At 48.2% G+C, this 18887-nt stretch overlaps 1 protein-coding gene across 15 annotated transcripts in view; it reads left to right on the top strand.

The window, feature by feature from the left end:
- The window catches only part of ZNF462 (zinc finger protein 462), a 145015-nt gene that overhangs the window by 55772 nt on the left and 70356 nt on the right, over positions 1-18887 (top strand). For 6 of the 15 annotated variants that reach the window (XR_007146152.1, XM_047829384.1, XM_047829382.1 and 3 more), the window contains 6 exons: positions 8343-8592; positions 9136-14750; positions 15522-15686; positions 15851-15951; positions 17269-17356; positions 17452-17555. Coding sequence is in view for 12 of the 15 variants with exons in the window: in XM_047829384.1 (XP_047685340.1) it covers positions 8373-8592; positions 9136-14750; positions 15522-15686; positions 15851-15951; positions 17269-17356; positions 17452-17555 (6293 nt within the window). In the remaining 3 variants the exon portion in view is untranslated. Of the gene's footprint in view, positions 1-8342; positions 8593-9135; positions 14751-15521; positions 15687-15850; positions 17556-18826; positions 18834-18887 lie in introns of those variants that run through there. The other 9 variants (XM_047829386.1, XM_047829392.1, XR_007146153.1 and 6 more) reach the window with 9 other exon arrangements.

Here is an 18887-nt window from a genome sequence, read left to right as displayed (position 1 = left end):
AGGAGGGAGACAGACCACAAATAGGTAATCATGTCAACAGTGAAGGAAGTAAAGCAGTGGAATGTGATAGAAAGTGAGTGTGGTGAGCATTGTGGAGAGGGGGCTCAGTTTCATGGGGGTCAAATGTTAGGTAGACAAATGCTAGAGTTGTCAGGGAATGCCTCTTGGAGGATAGAACTTCACTGATGAGGAGTCAGCCATACAAAACTGGACATTTATTTTCTGGATAGTAATAAAAGTAAAAGAGTGAATTAAGTCAAAAAAAGTCTTTCAGAGATGCGAAGGAAAATTTATACAACCCTCCCTTTTTGTATAATCTGATTTCTTCATTTAGCAAAATGCCCAAGTAAAGGCTTTGAAAGACTTGCTTAAGGTGAAGGTGGCAGGCAGAGTTCTCACACCTGCTGGGAACAAATTCTTTTACTTGCTGGATAGGCATTTCTGTATTATCTTTTTTTTTCTTTTTTTTTTTTCTTTCTATCTTTTTTTTTTTTTTTTTTTTTTTTAGAGCAGCCCAATAGTGAGTAAGCTGAAAAAACCAAATTTGTTGGGCAAAAATGAGATTTATTATTAAGGTTTTATGGAATGTGGGGCTTGGCTGAGTACTGGTGCACTCTTGTGTTTTCACATGGTGATAAATCCTACTCTTGGGTTTGGCAAACAAATGTCTTAACTTTCTGTTTAGAAGTTCTTGAGGGGTAGTGATTTTTAGGAGTAAACTTACTTGCTGAAAGTTGATTGGAGATTACAAGGGAAAAGAAATTACTTGCCTATCTTTTTTTTAAAAAAAACATTACTAATTCTTGGGTATTTGCCAGTTCCATACATAAACACATACTGTGTGTTTCCTATTATAAGATTCTATCAATTTGTTGGAACAACCAATGAATATGAATGGGTCATTTGGTTAGTTTACTAAGGAGGAAGGACAGCAGCCTCTGATAACTTCTGCTATATAGGTGGAGGCTAAGAAGGGGAAAAAAAAGGCAGCTCACAGTGTCCTTGGGTAGGAGGATCTGGAAGTGTTCATGATCCACACCAGCCCAGCCATTGTTTACCTTTCTAGAAAGCAATCTGCTTAGGGCTTTCATCCTGATGGGGTAGTTAGATCAGGAAGCAGGGTTTGGAGAAAGACAGACAGACCCAAGTGTCAGGCTTGTATAGTCAGTTTTGTCAGATACAAGAAGTTAGGCTGGGAAGGTCATTGCAGTGTTTGGATCCGGTCCTTGTGTGCCATACTGGTATGAGCAAACTTGGACAAATTCGCATGTAAAAGAAGCGACTTGTCTGAATTTTGTGAGCAAACCATATACATAAGGCAATGAATGAGTCTCTGAGGCATTAGATTGGGATTCTTGTGGGCTTTTCCCCAAATAAAAGAGTTCTTGCGGCAAAGCTTTCTTCTACCCTCCACAAGTTGACAGCCATACATACCCCAGTTTTTGGTTTTGATTTGTTTTTCTCTGAGTGGTAATAGAGAACAAGGTGAATTGTTAAAATGGTTTCTAGAGCCGTTCACTGAAACTGTGGAATTTAGACTTTGTGTGGTTGGCCAGACCTTCTGTGCCAGAAACAGTTATGGCCATGAAGGCATACCCAACGCCTGAGGTCAGTCAAGCTTTCAAACCCACAGAGGAGGTACTCGATGCATGGGTTGGTCTTTCCTGAGGTGCAAGATGAGTTTTACTGCAGCTTCTGCTTACTCTGCGTCTTAATCAGTTCTGTAATGAAGACCCAGCAGCATATCTGCAACTTCCCTTTAATTTTATAATTTTTATAATGAGAGTTCTTGTAGTGTGAAAAGTGTCTGTAGAAACCCAGCCAGCATTCTGAAGAGTCTATAAAGGAACACCGTGATTTTCTGTCTCTGCCGTTTGGGTGAGGACTGGCTCTCCAGGAGAGAAATCCGTTATCTCTTGTTCTCAGTGTGGGGGCAAGAGTGGCTTCAAAGTTTCCAAGGAACTTCCTGATGGGCCCATGACATTTCAGAGAATTCATTCAACACCGAGAATGGCTTTCCGTCATTTGGAAGAACAAGATGAGCTGAGATTGCGTTTGTCACGGTTGCGTTTTGAGAATTTTAGTGTGAGGAGGCGTCTTGGTTTGTTTTGTTTCTCAAGGAGAATATTGTCAGGACACTTCTTAGAATTAGAGTTATCTAGCGAACTGCAGGTTCCCCTTCACAGACAATGAAGTCTAAAGCTACTGAGATACCACCCTGCTTCCTCCCTTTCTTTTCTAGTCCCTTCTCTCCTCTTTTATCTCCTTGTTCAAATCACACGCTTCCTTTTCTAAGGACAGGAGAGCTGGCAGGCTGCCGATTGGCCTGTTGGCCTCAATTAGCCTTATATCATTGCAAAGGAATGCATGAATTCTCCAGAAGGTATGTACTATCTCTTTCTGTGTTAGACACTCACTACCTGCTTTCATAACAGGTCACTCAGCCAGAATTGCTTCTTATTTACATATCTGACAGTTTTTTAGTCACTTAGATTGTATCCCTAGATGCTCATCTCATTTTAATGATGATCCCAAAGGTGTCTGTTATGAAATATTACTCAACATGTCCGGTGATACTTGCAAACTTTACGCAGAACAAAGCTGAAGCAAGAGATACCCTGAAACGTACCATCGTGGGCCAGAGAGTGAGTGGGCTATTCCTCTGCAGATTGCCTGCTTCAGACTTGCGCTCATGTGTGAGGTCCACAGATGGACCGGGCTGACCACACAGAACAGAGGCTACGTGCATTGGCAGGACTCAGGGTCTCATGGTATTTCTCTGCTACTATTTAAATTCAGTATCATATTGGGGGTTACATATGTGATTGCAAATTAATCCTTTCTCTTCTGAAAATTTGGTTTTGAAGAACAGCTGTGTCTCCCTTCTGAATTCCTTAATTATTTATCCTCCCTGATATGTTAAACCTTTCATTAGTGTGGTGAATTGCCAAGAGTACACAGAACTGCTTAGATCATGTAGCAAACAGTATAAACATTTGATAGGACATTTGAAGACACCACATGGTGAGCCAGGATCTATGGTAGTACCGAATGCTGTGGGATCGATGGAGGTAGTTTGTTGTCAGAAGTTCTTTGTTGGTTTATTTTGTGGGTTTATTTATTTATTTTTAACTAGAACATGGGAGGAGTACATAAATCATTTGGACTTACTTGGAAGGTGCTGATTCTGCTCTAATAGACAGAGTCCCTGTTAAATTTGGAGGGCACACACCCATATCTGAGGTCAAATTAAATCAGTAAAATTAATTATTACACACACACACACACACACACACACACACACACAGAGAGAGATTCCATATTTGTATTTGTCAGTTTGATCCTATCATTACTGTTCTCGGTCCTGAAAGGAAGTTTTACATCAATTTCTCAGTCCAGTCCTGTTTGTAAAGATGCTTTAAAAGATTTTTAAATTACTAGAACTCCCACTTTGACCACGACAAGGGTAAATGATAAGTAGTGATGTAGAATATGTCTTGTTTTAAGAACAGCAGCCCACATTCTCAAGTGGATGAGTTAGTGGTTTCCCCCCATTTTTCAGCCTAAGCATGAAAATCCTTCCTTCCTACCAAACCATGGTAGTGCCGGGGCTCATAATTAGAAATGTTAATGTCCTGACACATGCCATAGCTCCTTGACCTCATTGTATCAGCCTTTTCCGATCTGCAAATGTATTTGTGGAATGATCTTTAGGTTCTCGATGTTTCTGTGTTTCTAGCTGAACTATTCCAGAGTTTATGCATTCCACTACCAGGCCTCGGATAATTGGTTTTTCCATTCATTGGAAAGTAAGAGAAGCACAAACAACAGGTGCTAACTAAAACCTTTCATCAGACTTGAGATTCCGGAGAACCGGGGAGCTCCGTGCCTTATAACTGAAACTAGGTTTCTGGAGTGGACAGAGGAAAAGCACCTTATGGTGTCTCTGGTTCTATTTCTCAAAGGCTTTGAAGGTTATAATTAGTTGCTACTGAATCCCCGTGGCTGTGGTGCCTCACAGCTTTATTTCTGGTCAACAGTCCTTCATCAGAGAACAGGTTTGATCCGGGTAAGTCCTGCACGTGTTAGTTTGGGCACTTCCTGGAGACAGTTGGGATTTTGACTTGAAGACCATGTTTCTGCTTCTGGGCCTGCAGGCCTAGGGAAGCGTGTTCGTCAAGCTGCCCTGGGCGAGGGTTGATGGTCGCCCGGGTTGGAAGAACACTGTGAGCCATCAAAGATGCCTCCCCCTCTCCAGGTATGTCTGGGCCGTGAGCCGGAAGGACACGCAGTCAAGCTGTGGGAAAGCTGCCCCCTTTCACCTTCACGGAGGCATGATGGATCCCTGGGGTTCTGAGCACAGAAAGTGGGTGGGCACGCAGTGTCATTGACGGAGCAACTCCCTCTCCCCATTCTCCTGTGTGTATTCCAAATCCTGAACAAGATCTCTGGGTTTTCTTTAAATATGTCTTTAGGAGTTTATCAGATATGGAAATTTGGATTTAGGGTTTCTCATCCAAGCCCCACCTTTTGAAATCCCCAAACTAGAAATGTAAATGGAACAAAACCAATCACCGATAACAAGTAGTACTGAAGAGTAATGAATAATTAGAATGGTCTAGGGGCTTCGTGCGTGTTGAGAGGATTAATCACTTAGGCACTAGGTTATTCGAGAATGAATCCATGTTACCAGAGCAGCTTTCATCGCGGGTGGTGTTAGGGTCTAGTCATTGACACCCGTTTGACCTTGAGGGGCCTGGAAATCCTGCACTGGGGGCAAGAGATGGAGGGGCTTGTTTGATTTGTAGATTCACCCCAGGACTTTCTGAAATGGCATTTCTTTTTAGTTAGTTCTGAAGCTTCCTCTTTTGCTTTTGCTTTTGCTGATTGGGTCAGTGAAGAAAAAAAAAAAAGTATTGCTAATCTCATTATGACTGTGTTTTTAAATGAAGTAAGTAGGTAGGAGATCAGGGCTTTTAGCTTTAAATCATCATTTTGTAGCAGATCAGTGTCTAGTTTAGTGTTTCAGTATTGCTCCTCTTGCTGGGTGGATGAAACAGGCAGATACGCAGAGCTAACTTCTCATCTCTTTCCTTGTTGTTGGTTTCTCAGAGGATTACCATCTGCCGCGAAAACATAGTCTGGTTGATGGATGGGTCATCCTCACGTCCGGCTCTCTTTGTCTCTGTGCCTCCCCCATTCCCTTCTTCTCCTGCTCTCACTTCTTGCACGTGTGTGTGCCCTCCATCTCATAAGCACATCAAGTTTCCGTTTCTTTTGATTGTTTAGGCCCTGCTGGAAATTTCTGTTTTCTTCTGTCAGCGTCTTCAGGAGAAATGTGTACACAAAGGCAAAATGGCTTTCAAAGGAGGCTCCGTCCTCATTTCCGTGCGTGGTGCAGACATCAGATTGAGGGCCATTGAGCTGTACCTGACGCTGGTTCTCTCGGCAGCCTGGAGATTAACCTCTTCTAAGGCTCTGAGCTATTTTTGAGGTAGAGACTGCAACAACATTAAAGCTAGAACCCATTAGGAAATCACTTTCATCATCTCTTCTTTTTCCAAATCAGTGGGTTTTTTTTTTTTTCTGATCTCCTAACCCTTTAATCTCCTTTGTAGCAGAACAAGGAGGCTGTTGGTTTGTGTTTGCATCCAGCGAAGTTAGAATCCTTGATAACAGCTTCAGAAGACACCAAGATATTAAGAGAACTGCACAGAGAGATGAATTTCATCTCCGGGTGGATGACTCAATGCTGAAGGTGCCCTCCTTTCCTTGTGCAGGACCAGAATTTTTGTTGATGTTGTGCAAACCAGTCTCACAATTTCCGAAAGACACACAGCAGAAAGCCTTTTGTTGCATTATTTCTAAAGGCTTGAAGTTTTGAAGGGAAGAGATTTTGTTTTCCTCTCGGGCTATACAATGGAGCTTTCAGAGAACCTCTTTTAAAAGGAATAGCTACAGCCTTTGTGTTGAAGGGTGTGTCTGTTGGCAGGGTCTGCTGATGCAGACAGACTGGCTGGTGATTAACAAAGGTCATTAGACTTTGGAATCTGGCAAGCAGAGTCGGATGGTATGTCTTCTGTGTGTGGAAGGACGACTCCCAAGAAGCCAAGGCATTCTGGAGGTCCCCCCAACCCACCCCCAAATCCTCCTGTGGAACAGGGTCTGGTCCAGGATATCGTCCTGCAATTACCAGTGCTCTGCTGGGACTAACGAACAAGCTTATCAATCATGGGATAAAAGAACCTTCCGAGATCTTGGTGAATGACATTTGAGGAGGAGAAAGGTGCTGCCTTTCGGAAAGCAATGAAAACAGTTCATTCTTTGTTGGGAGGAGAAGAGCATAGGAGGAGCCCAGCCTGTTCTTCTACTGCTCATTTCTGATTGTCAGCCTAGCAGAATCCCAGAGAAGCCATGTTGTGCACGGAGGAGAAGCTCTGAGCTAAAATGGCTGCTCCTTAAAGCTCAGAGGACTAGGGCAGCTTAGTGAGTCTTAGAGCTTCAGTGACGCAGGAGCTCATATCTCTTGAAAGTGTGATAAACACATTCAGCAGAGCTGTGGCTTGTTTGGCTGAGATGAAAGGGCTAGGCTTGGGGGATGGGGAGTGCACACTGGATGATCTGCTTTTTTCTGTGAAGTGTTCTAAATGCAGGAGTCGTCTGCACCATGGAAAAATTTGTTTTCAGGTCTAATGGACTGTGCGAAAGGAGAAGTGGGGTGGGGCCTCAGTGACTGCTGTAATTTGATCCAGAGCTGATAGCAACCTCTTCCACACAATTTGGGTTGGTGCTTAGGCATAAAAGCTTGTGTATCTGGAATATTGAGACTTAGTTAGCTGAAAAGACTCTGGTGCACAGTTCAGTGTTTATTGAAAAAGGATAAATTGCTGGGTGAAAGAAGAGGAGGTAAATATCTGTGTCTCACTCTGCAAGCTCAGTCTGTCCAGAGCTCGACTTGCCAGAAGTTATTTTAGCAGGCTATCAGCAGGAGCATTCTTTCATAGAAAATCCGCCCGCAATGGCTCCTTTCTCCACGTTGACATATCACTAGACTTTGTTCCCCCTGCAGAAACAATTTACCTTTTGCCAGAAAAGTATAGAAGCTTGCTGTACAATAAAAGTATAGGAAGATTTGGCTACAGCTTTAGTTCTTGGACATCTGGTTCTAGATTACGGTGATTCAGTAGAGTTTGCGGTGAGCTCAATGAAGTTAACTCACCGATTAAGATAATAACCGGGTATCTCAACTCAAGGTATATATTAAGATAGGACAAACTGCACCTTCTAATACATTTTTAACTTCTGAATGGTGAGCCTTTCCATTGAATTAATGTGAAGCCATCTATGTCTTTCAGTCACACAGTGAATACCAGAATGAAGGGAGCCGGGCAAGTTTTGCTTGATTCTACATCAGGTTCACAGTTTTTTTGTGTGCGAACATACGCTTCATGTTTGTGAAGGAGAGAAGTGGGAAAAGAGAAAGTCATGACTTAGAAGCCCCTCTTCAGAACTGTGTCTGTTACCTTAATGTAAATCGAGGTACCAAGGTGCGACTTTAAACTAGAAACTGGATTGTCATATAAAGTTGGTTGTTTGAGAATCTCATGAGAAATACTTTATGACCTAATTAGATTGGAGAAGCTGTTAGGTTATAATTGGTAGGTAGTAAAAAGCAAAATAACCATTTAGCTTATGAAACACACACACACACACACACACACACACACATGACTAAACTCTTTGGGGAAAGGAGGAAAGAGGTGTACCCCAATATCAGTTAAGGTATTCAAATGATAAAAGGTATAATAAAAGCTCTCTCTACCACCACTCCAAGACTTCAATACTGTTTCACCATTTGGTGGTGAAATGTGTTAGAATATTAAAACAGCTAATGAAGATTGAAATTTGTCCTTTCTTCTGTACAGACAATCCTCTTTACTTCTGAGAAGGGTCTAGTTCAAAAGAAAAATGGGTCCGAGCCAGAATCAAAGTCAGTATTGACTTACCAAGAAATTTGAATTCAGTCAAGAAATTCAGAAACTACTAAAACGGTTAGACTTTTAAGGGTTTCCTTGACAAATGGCATTTCAAGATACGTTTATTATATCAAACTGGAAAATGTTTATTTGGGCTTTCCCCCCTTCTTTGAAGTTACAAAGTCAAGGACATTGTCCCTATTATCTCTGGTTGCGTGTCTTTGGCCAGTGTTCCAACTGGCAGAGTTCAGTAACGGAAATCTGCCGATGTTAGAATTTTTTCCGTTAATGGACTTGTAGCCCCATCAACTTGGGATATGCAGTTAGTGCATTTCTTAAGAGGCTTTGTTCTGACTTCTGTCACAGGTTCCTAATGTGAGAAGGTAGGCCCAGATCATGGAGGTGCTTCAGTGCGATGGCTGTGACTTCAGAGCCCCGTCTTATGAAGATCTCAAGGCGCACATTCAGGATGTCCACACGGCATTTCTGCAGCCAACTGATGTTGCTGAAGACAATGCTAACGAGCCACGATCCGGGTCCATGAATGCCAGTAATCAGACAGAGGTGGAGTATTCCTCTATAAAGGACGAATTTGCGATCGCAGAGGATTTATCAGGTAAATCTTGAAGAATCTCGACGTATCCGATCTATTTAATGGTGCTCGTCTACTTTTAGCCTGTAGCCATGGTTCTTGATATGTGTGGCTTTGTCAAAGTTTATTGCTCCTTGGGAGCCATTTTTGTGGTCTGGGCATCATGTTTCTCTTCTGGAGCATCCTAGGTTATTGCCCTTTCAGCTTCTTTATGTTTCTCAGTTCCCTTTCGATTTGGAGGACAAGAGAGTGTCTGGTAAAATTCTAGAATGACTATCGCAGTGTGTGGAACTTGTGTTTTTATAGCTATAGGGAACATTAATGGCCATGAGGTGAGTATTGCTCCTGAAGCCAAACGCTGTATCTTCACCTGCGAGAAGCAATATGTCTAGTTCATCAGTGCTTCGTTAATACTCTTCAGGGCCTCATCTCGAGACGTTAGGCCTTTTGAATGTGATGTTTATTAATGAAGAATAACTGAAAAGAAAAATTGATTTGCATGATGGAATTTCTTAATTCTCTTTCGTTTGCTTTTCTGTTCTCATTTACCTTCTGCTTTCTCTCTAGGTCAAAATGCAACCGCATTGGGGACCGGAAGCTACTATGGCCACAGTCCAGGATATTACGGTCAGCATATTGCCCCTAATCCCAAACCAACAAACAAGTTTTTTCAATGCAAGTTCTGCGTCCGCTACTTCAGGTCAAAAAACCTCCTCATCGAACACACAAGGAAGGTCCACGGAGCTCAAGCTGAAGGGAGTTCGGCGGGACCCCCTGTTCCCGGATCCTTAAATTATAATATCATGATGCACGAGGGATTTGGAAAGGTCTTCTCTTGCCAGTTTTGCACATACAAGTCACCGAGGAGGGCAAGAATCATTAAGCATCAGAAAATGTATCACAAAAACAACTTGAAGGAGACCACGGCTCCCCTCCCTGCCCCTGCTCCAATGCCAGACCCCGTGGTCCCACCCGTGTCTCTGCAGGACCCCTGCAAAGAACTGCCGGCAGAGGTCGTGGAGCGCAGCATCTTGGAGTCTATGGTCAAGCCTTTGACCAAGTCTCGAGGCAACTTTTGCTGTGAGTGGTGCAGCTACCAGACCCCCCGCCGGGAACGCTGGTGCGACCACATGATGAAGAAGCATCGCAGTATGGTCAAGATCCTTTCCAGCCTCAGACAGCAGCAAGAAGGGACGAACCTCCCCGAAGTGCAGAACAAAAGCGCCCCCAGCCCCACTTCCAATTCCACCTATCTGTCCATGAATGCTGCCAGCCGGGAGATGCCCAGCGCTAACGTCTCCAACTTCCGCGGCTCCATCAGTAACTCCATCATGAGACCCAATTCCTCGTCCGCTTCCAAGTTTTCACCCGTGTCTTACCCGCAGATGAAGCCGAAGTCCCCTCACAACTCTGGCCTGGTTAACTTGGCGGAGAGATCGCGTTACGGGATGGCTGACATGACCAACTCCTCTGCCGACCTGGAAACTAACAGCATGCTGAATGACTCCAGTTCTGATGAGGAGTTGAACGAAATAGACAGCGAGAATGGCTTAAATGCCATGGATCACCAGACTTCCGGCATGTCTGCGGAGCAGCTGATGGGCTCAGATGGCAACAAACTGTTGGAGACCAAGGGGATTCCGTTCCGAAGGTTCATGAATAGGTTCCAGTGCCCCTTTTGTCCTTTCCTCACTATGCATCGACGCAGCATCTCCCGTCACATAGAAAACATCCACTTGTCCGGAAAGACTGCCGTCTATAAATGTGACGAGTGTCCGTTTACTTGCAAGAGCTCGTTAAAACTCGGCGCTCACAAACAGTGTCACACGGGTACAGCGTCAGATTGGGATGCCGTGAATTCCCAGAGTGAGAGCATTTCTTCTTCGCTGAATGAAGGTGTGGTGTCTTACGAGAGCTCGAGCATCAACGGGAGGAAGTCAGGAGTCCTGCTGGATCCCTTGCAGCAGCAACAGCCACCGCCGCCGCCGCCGCCACCACCACCGCCTCCGTCCCAACCGCAGCCACCGCAGCTACAGCCGCCGCACCAGGTACCGGCGCAGCCGCAGCCCCAGCCCGCACCGACGCAGCAGCCGCAGCCTCCCGTGCCAGCCCCGCCCCTGCACCCTTACAAGTGCACCATGTGTAGTTACTCCACCACGACTCTGAAAGGGCTGCGAGTCCATCAGCAGCACAAACACTCGTTCTGCGACAACTTGCCAAAATTCGAGGGGCAGCCCTCAAGCCTGCCACTGGAAAGCGAGACAGACAGCCACCCCTCTTCCAGCAACACTGTGAAGAAAAGCCAGACCTCAATTCTTGGGCTGTCCTCCAAGAACAATTTTGTAGCTAAGGCCTCCCGGAAGCTCGCCAATGACTTTCCCCTCGATTTATCGCCCGTGAAGAAGAGAACTAGGATTGACGAGATAGCCAGCAACCTGCAGAGCAAAATTAACCAAACGAAGCAGCAGGAGGACGCAGTGATCAATGTGGAGGACGACGAGGAGGAAGAGGATGACAACGAAGTGGAGATAGAGGTGGAGTTGGACAGGGAGGAAGAGCCAACGGAGCCAGTCATGGAGGTGGCCACTTCCTTTTCGGCCCAGCAGATCTGGGCGAGAGATGCCGGGGAGCCCCAGAAGGAGCCCAACTTCAGAAGCGTCACCCACGATTACAACGCCACCAACGGTGCGGAGATTGAGCTCACCCTGTCTGAAGACGAAGAGGATTATTACGGCTCCTCAACAAACATGAAAGATCACCAGGTCGCCAACACCGCTCTGCTGAACACCCAGACTCCTATCTACGGAACCGAGCACAATAGCGAGAACACAGACTTTGGTGACTCCGGAAGGCTTTACTATTGCAAACACTGTGACTTTAACAACAAATCTGCCCGGAGCGTCAGCACCCACTACCAACGAATGCACCCGTACATTAAATTCAGCTTTAGGTACATCTTGGACCCCAACGATCACAGTGCAGTGTACAGGTGCCTGGAATGCTACATCGATTACACCAACTTTGAAGACCTGCAGCAGCACTACGGCGAACACCACCCAGAAGCCATGAATGTACTCAACTTCGACCATTCGGACCTGATCTACCGGTGTCGGTTTTGTTCCTACACGAGCCCGAATGTCCGAAGCCTGATGCCACATTACCAAAGAATGCATCCCACGGTGAAGATTAACAACGCGATGATATTTTCCAGCTACGTCGTGGAGCAGCAGGAAGGGCTGAGTACGGAATCCCAGACGCTGAGGGAGATTCTGAATTCGGCCCCCAAGAGCATGGCGACTTCCACTCCCGTGGCTCGCGGTGGCGGTCTGCCAGCTACATTTAATAAAAGCACTCCTTCAAAGACCTTTACTCCAGAATGTGAAAATCAGAAGGACCCCTCAGTTAACACTGTTGTCGTTTACGATTGTGACGTTTGCTCGTTCGCAAGCCCCAACATGCATTCTGTCTTGGTTCATTATCAGAAGAAACACCCTGAAGAAAAGGCTTCCTACTTTAGGATCCAGAAAACCATGCGAATGGTGTCTGTGGACAGGGGCTCTGCCCTTTCTCAATTATCATTTGAGGTGGGTGCTCCAATGTCTCCCAAAATGTCCAACATGGGTTCCCCACCCCCCCCACAACCCCCGCCACCAGACCTCAGTACTGAGCTTTACTACTGCAAACACTGTTCCTACAGCAATCGGTCAGTTGTGGGAGTGCTTGTCCACTACCAGAAAAGACACCCAGAAATAAAGGTTACTGCCAAATATATCAGACAGGCTCCTCCCACAGCTGCAATGATGAGAGGGTCCGAGGGGCCCCAAGGCTCCCCCCGGCCACCCGCCCCCATGCAACAGCTGAACCGAAGCAGCTCTGAGAGAGACGGCCCTCCTGTGGAGAATGAGATGTTCTTTTGCCAGCACTGTGATTACGGGAACCGGACGGTCAAAGGTGTACTCATTCACTATCAGAAGAAGCACCGAGACTTCAAGGCCAACGCGGACGTGATCCGGCAACACACGGCCACCATCCGAAGCCTCTGTGACCGCAACCAGAAGAAGCCTGCCAGCTGTGTGCTTGTCGCCCCCTCTGCCGTGGAGCGGGACAAAACCAAACTGCGAGCGCTCAAGTGTAGGCAGTGCTCGTATACCTCCCCCTACTTCTATGCACTGAGGAAGCATATCAAGAAAGACCACCCTGCCCTGAAGGCCACAGTCACGTCCATCATGCGGTGGGCATTTCTAGACGGCTCGATAGAAGCTGGCTACCACTGCGAGTGGTGCATCTACTCCCACACAGAGCCCAGCGGTTTGCTCCTACATTACCAGAGGAGGCATCCGGAGCACTATGTTGACTATACTTACATGGCTACCAAACTCTGGGCTGGGCCCGACCCATCCCCTCCCTCTCTCACCATGCCCACCGAAGCCAAAACGTACAGATGCCGAGACTGTGTTTTCGAGGCCATGTCCATCTGGGACATCACCAATCACTACCAAGCATTCCATCCCTGGGCCATGAACGGTGACGAGTCGGTGCTGCTGGATATCATCAAGGAGAAAGACGCCGTCGAGAATGTCCTCCCTCCGTCCGAAGAGCTGGTGGGCCCCGTGAATTGTGACAACAGTATGCCCGCTCCGCTCCCCGAGCAGGACGCCGAATGCCCTGAGGACGCCCGGCTTTCCCCCGAGAAAAGCATCCAGCTGGCCTCCGCCAACCCCGCCATATCGTCCACCCCATACCAGTGCACCGTGTGCCAGTCCGAGTATAACAACCTGCACGGCCTCCTCACCCACTATGGGAAGAAGCACCCTGGCATGAAGGTGAAGGCTGCTGACTTCGCCCAGGACATCGACATCAACCCGGGCGCCGTCTACAAATGCAGGCATTGCCCGTACATCAACACCCGCATCCACGGCGTCCTGACCCATTACCAGAAGCGACACCCGGCCATCAAGGTGACCGCTGAGGACTTCGTGCACGACGTGGAGCAGTCCGCCGACATCGCCCAGAACGACGTGGAGGAGACGAGCAGGATCTTCAAGCAAGGCTACGGCGCCTACCGCTGCAAACTGTGTCCGTACACACACGGCACCTTGGAGAAGCTCAAAATCCACTACGAGAAGTATCACAATCAGCCTGAATTTGATGTGTTTTCCCAGTCGCCCCCGAAGCTGCCAGTCTCCCTCGAGCCCGAGATGACCACTGAGGTGAGCCCCTCCCAGGTGTCCGTCACCGAGGAGGAGGTGGGAGAGGAGCCCGTGTCCACGTCTCACTTCTCTACCTCGCACCTGGTCTCCCACACGGTGTTCCGCTGTCAGCTGTGCAAGTACTTCTGCTCCACGAGGAAGGGCATCGCCAGGCACTACCGCATCAAGCACAACAACGTGCGAGCCCAGCCCGAGGGCAAGAACAACCTCTTCAAGTGCGCCCTGTGCGCCTACACCAACCCCATCCGCAAAGGGCTGGCGGCCCACTACCAGAAGCGCCACGACATCGACGCCTATTACACGCACTGCCTGGCGGCCTCCAGGACCATCAGCGACAAGCCCAACAAGGTGATCATCCCGTCCCCGCCCAAGGACGACTCCCCGCAGCTCAGCGAGGAGCTCCGGCGGGCCGTGGAGAAGAAGAAGTGCTCCCTGTGCTCCTTTCAGTCCTTCAGCAAGAAGGGCATCGTGTCCCATTACATGAAGCGCCACCCGGGGGTGTTCCCCAAGAAGCAGCACGCCAGCAAGCTGGGCGGCTACTTCACCGCCGTCTACGCCGACGAGCACGAGAAGCCGCTGCTGATGGAAGAGGAGGAGAGAGGCAGCTTCGAGAAAGCCGAGGTGGAGGGAGGCGAGGCCCAGGAGATCGAGTGGCTCCCGTTCCGCTGCGTCAAGTGCTTCAAGCTGTCTTTCAGCACGGCGGAGCTGCTGTGTATGCATTACACTGACCACCACAGTCGGGACCTGAAGAGGGACTTCGTCATTCTGGGCAGCGGCCCCCGCTTGCAGAGCCCCGCCTACCAGTGTAAGCACTGTGATAGCAAACTGCAAAGCACAGCGGAGCTGACCTCACACTTGAACATTCACAATGAGGAATTCCAGAAGCGTGCCAAACGTCAGGAGAGGAGGAAACAGCTTTTGAGCAAGCAGAAATATGCAGATGGTGCTTTTGCAGATTTCAAACAAGAGAGGGTAAGGATATGTTTTGATTTCCCTTCCCCCAGGAGGCCTCTCATCACTGGTGCCCACATGCACTTCTTCGTTGCCAGCCAGACTGCTACAGGCTTCCTAGTGACTTAGCTTGCCAGAGAGCTCAATAAGTCAATTAAACGTTTCGAGCCTGATTATCCCCCATTCTGTGCTCACCCTTCCCCACGGCCTGTTCCCCTCCCTGCTCCCCCCTCCCGAGGCTCCCCAGGGGAGGGTCGGGGTGGTTTCTCTGTATTTCCTTCTGCCAAGTAGCCTTATCTGAGGCCTAGTTACACGACAACGCTCGCTCTCTAAGGCAGCTGTGGGCCGTCTCTTGGTGTCACTAGCACCTCTCAGCCATGTTTTGGTCTGCAGTGTCGGCTACATGAACCTAACATCTCCAGGAGTAGATTTTTGTTTGTTTGTTTGTCTTGGTCAAGAAGTTCACTAATGGCGTAGCTGTGCAACGTTTCACCTGCGTAGTTGAAATTGGTCTCAAAGGCAGATAACCTGGTGGCAGTGACGATGAGGCTTCTCCACAGAAATCTTCTCTACTCACAAGCTGTAACATATTTGGGTTCCGGAGACTTTGCATAGTAGGCAGTGTGCCACGACTCTGACGAATTCGTTATGTAAAAATACTCACATATTTCTCCCTTGGTTTTTAACCTGCTAATCCGCTTTGAAATAAAATCTGCTAGTACGCTACGAGAATAAATGCCGGCATTTGAGGGAGGGCTCGGAGTACTGATGGCTACCACTGTATTTTACCAGCCTTTTGGTCACTTAGAAGAGGTGCCAAAGATCAAGGAGAGGAAGGTGGTGGGCTACAAGTGTAAATTCTGTGTGGAAGTGCACCCGACGCTCCGAGCCATCTGCAATCATCTCCGGAAACACGTCCAGTACGGCAGCGTCCCGGCTGTGTCCGCCGCCGTGAAGGTGAGAACTGGGGCGGGGGGGTCTGGATGAGCGCTCTTGTGTGTGAGCCATTCGAGTTACTTATTAACCCCGTTGCTCAAAGCAGCTCAGGAAAGGGCGGCCCAGAATGTGGGCATTCCTGAGCTGTGCTTGGATCGGTCTGGCTTGTTTTGATTCTTTTGCAGGTTGGACCTTCTTCATCTTACGTGTCTCGACCTGGTTGCGTTTCGATCTGGTTCCCTTCCACGCGGATAGTTTGGTGGAAACAGAAGATCCGGGCCTCTCGGTACAGGAGGCTTTGGGTCGCCCTTCTGTTCTGCATTTAGTGCCATTAGGTGTTTGCTCTTCCAAGTTGCCCGAGCTCTTGAAAGGAATCAAGTGGGTCCTGTTCCCATCATCTTCTGCTCCTCCCACTGCGTGACTTCTTAACTGTTCTCATCTGGCTGACGGTGCAGAGAGCCCAGGAGAATCCTTTACTTCTTACCCTGGGTCCTCTGAGGAGTGTAAGAAACGTGAAGTCTAAAACCAAAAGCCCCCCAGTCACAGCAGGCCCCGAGAACCCCTTGACCCGATTTGTCTCCTTCGTTCCCTTTCCCGGTTTGTCGCTGACCAGTGCCTCCCCTGCTCCCCCTGGCCTTCACTAGGCCGCCCGTTTTGAACGTCGTACTCCTAAATAGCAGCCCCCGTTTCGGGAGCCATGCCGCCACCCCTGCCTTCCGGGACGTGGCGAAGCGCGTATTTTTGAGCAGAGAAGTTAGTGAGTTCAGGACTCTGCTCTTTCTCTCTAGATACGTGAAATCTGCCCTTCTTGATCTTGTGTCCTATTTTGCCCATGTAGCATGGACGTATAAAGTCTCTGCTTTTCTTCACTGAAGACTGAAGCCCGCTGGCTGTCCGCAGAACGGTGGCGCCCAGGGGCGACGGCGGCCCGCTTCTTCCACGCCGCCTCGGTGTGTTCCAGGCTTGTTTCCTGGACTCACTCGAGGGAGACAGAGCAGCTCTTCGTGTGTAATCAGTAACCCACGGAGTCACCTCCAAACATGAGTGACTTCGAACCAGGCTGCTCCTTAATTTTTTCGGCGGATCAGACAGCAGCCTTCAGTCAGTGGGTGAAGTCACCCTCCGCAGGGTGGGGGTGAGCACGGATGGCGAGGGGCAGGATCCTGCCCCTTTCCTTCACTTCTAAGGGGGGCCCACGGCTCCTAGATGCCCAGACTGCTCTGCTTTTTTCCCCCTCCTTTCTTCCTTCCTTTCTTTTCTCTGAGCCATCACCCTAACCCTGCCTTCTGTCGGTTCGAGTGGGATTGCAGTGTGTTCTTTTTAAGATGGGAGATAAGTGAGTGAACTGTCTCCACAGTTGGGAGAACCCCTCTCTCATGCTTCCCAGGCAGTAGCAGCCGTGTCCTCAGATCACCAGCACTGCATGAAGAGTGGCAGTCGGGTTTGCCCTCCCTCTAGGGGGAGCTGGAGAGGCAGGGGAGGAAGCTTTACCAGGAAGTCCTGAGGAGTTTGGGAGAATGAAGGGAGAGGAGGAGAGCTGGAGACGATGATGCTGGATATTTATTTTGTTGGTGGGGCATGTGTGTGTGTGTGGTTCTCTTAGCAGGAGGCCGAAGACCCCTCCCACTTGTTCCTGGATGGATTGGAAGCAGCCAAAGATGCCACTGGCGCCCTGGTGGACCGGGTGGATGGTGAACACTGCTTGCTTGATGGAATGTTGGAGGATGAAACCCGGCCGGGGGGATACCATTGTAGTCAATGTGACAGAGTCCTGATGTCCATGCAGGGGCTGCGTTCTCATGAGAGGAGCCATCTGGCCCTGGCCATGTTTACCCGCGAGGACAAGTACAGCTGCCAGTATTGCTCCTTTGTTTCCGCTTTCAGGCACAAGTAAGTGCTATCGAGTGGTCGCAAGTGGGTGACGGGGAGGAGATGCCGTAGCGGTCAGCTAGTGCTCGGCTAAGCTAGAGCAGGAGAGGCTTGGAGGAGTCAGAAAGCCCCGCTCAAGGTTTGTGCCTGCTGTGTCGTTGGTTACGTTCCCTTGAGCCTCAGTCACCTCGTCTGTCAAATGGGACTGAGAATAGGAGGTTACCTAACATTAACTACGCCTGGTAAATACAGGCATTTTTTTAAATGAGTATTTTGTAGGCACTGCTATGATTTACAAGAGGGAAGACCAGAAAGCAGACAAATGTCCTGGTGTATCTGTCAGACATTCACCCAGAAACGAATCATCAGTTGAGGAAATAAAGTTCCATTTGGGAAACTGAGTGGCCTAAGGAGATAAAATTAGGACTGTCGACCCATGTGACCAAAGGATCATTGCTTGATCTTGAAAAAGATCTTGAAAAGTAAAGAAGTTACTGATGCCAAAGGGATGCTTGAAGGACAGGGCCAGTGAGGAGAAGGAGCTGCCCGAGGCCCATCACAGCTTTGGAATTGTAGATTTGGGGTGTTGTGTAAGGCTTTCGGGGGTGATGGGAAAAGCGATGGTTCTGAGAAGAAGCCACCGTTTGTTGCCTTTGTCTTTGAACTGTGTAAGAGAGGTACACGTGCAACAATGTGTCCCACCGTCTTGGATGGCGGTGACCAATTGCGAGACTGACCTGCTGTTTATTTTTACGATAATTAAAATAAATGTTGGGCTGTTTGCTTCTCAAAAAGATAAAATGCAGTTAGTTGTTGAAAGGGAGGAGGAGGCGATGCTTTTACAGAGGGAGGAGGGGTTACAGACTCTTTATTCTACGGAGCCTCATGGTTCATCTGTATCATCAGAGCCACAGTGTACTTCTCACGAGTTCAAGGAGTATTTATTCAGCAGCATCTAGCCTGCTTTCTGACACCCCGTAGAATCTCAACAAATCGTAGCGCATACACGGATCCGCCCTGTGCTAAGCAATGTGCTGGGGGCGTTGGGAGGGTGGATATAAAGGGGAATACAAAAGATGAAGAGACCATGGTCAGTGCGCTAAGGGAATTTAGGGTCTAGATGAGTTATAAATCAAGCCAGCAAGCTCACAAATGACTCAGCAAAATAAGGCACATATCTTTCAAAAATACAGCAATAAAATGCTATGAAGCTTCAAAGAAGGGAAGTGATACACCCACCCACTGTGGAAGAATCGGGAAGGTTTTACGGAGTAGGGAGCATTTGAGTCGAGTCTTAAAGTAGGAAGACAGGACTTGAAGAGTTCGGAAGGGATGTGCAACCTGGAGGAAGGG

The sequence above is a fragment of the Prionailurus viverrinus genome, chromosome D4 (assembly GCF_022837055.1).
Source record: "Prionailurus viverrinus isolate Anna chromosome D4, UM_Priviv_1.0, whole genome shotgun sequence".
Taxonomy (NCBI): domain Eukaryota; kingdom Metazoa; phylum Chordata; class Mammalia; order Carnivora; family Felidae; genus Prionailurus; species Prionailurus viverrinus.
The sequence above is the reverse complement of the archived record's forward strand: the minus strand, read 5'-3'. Positions and strand labels throughout refer to the sequence as shown.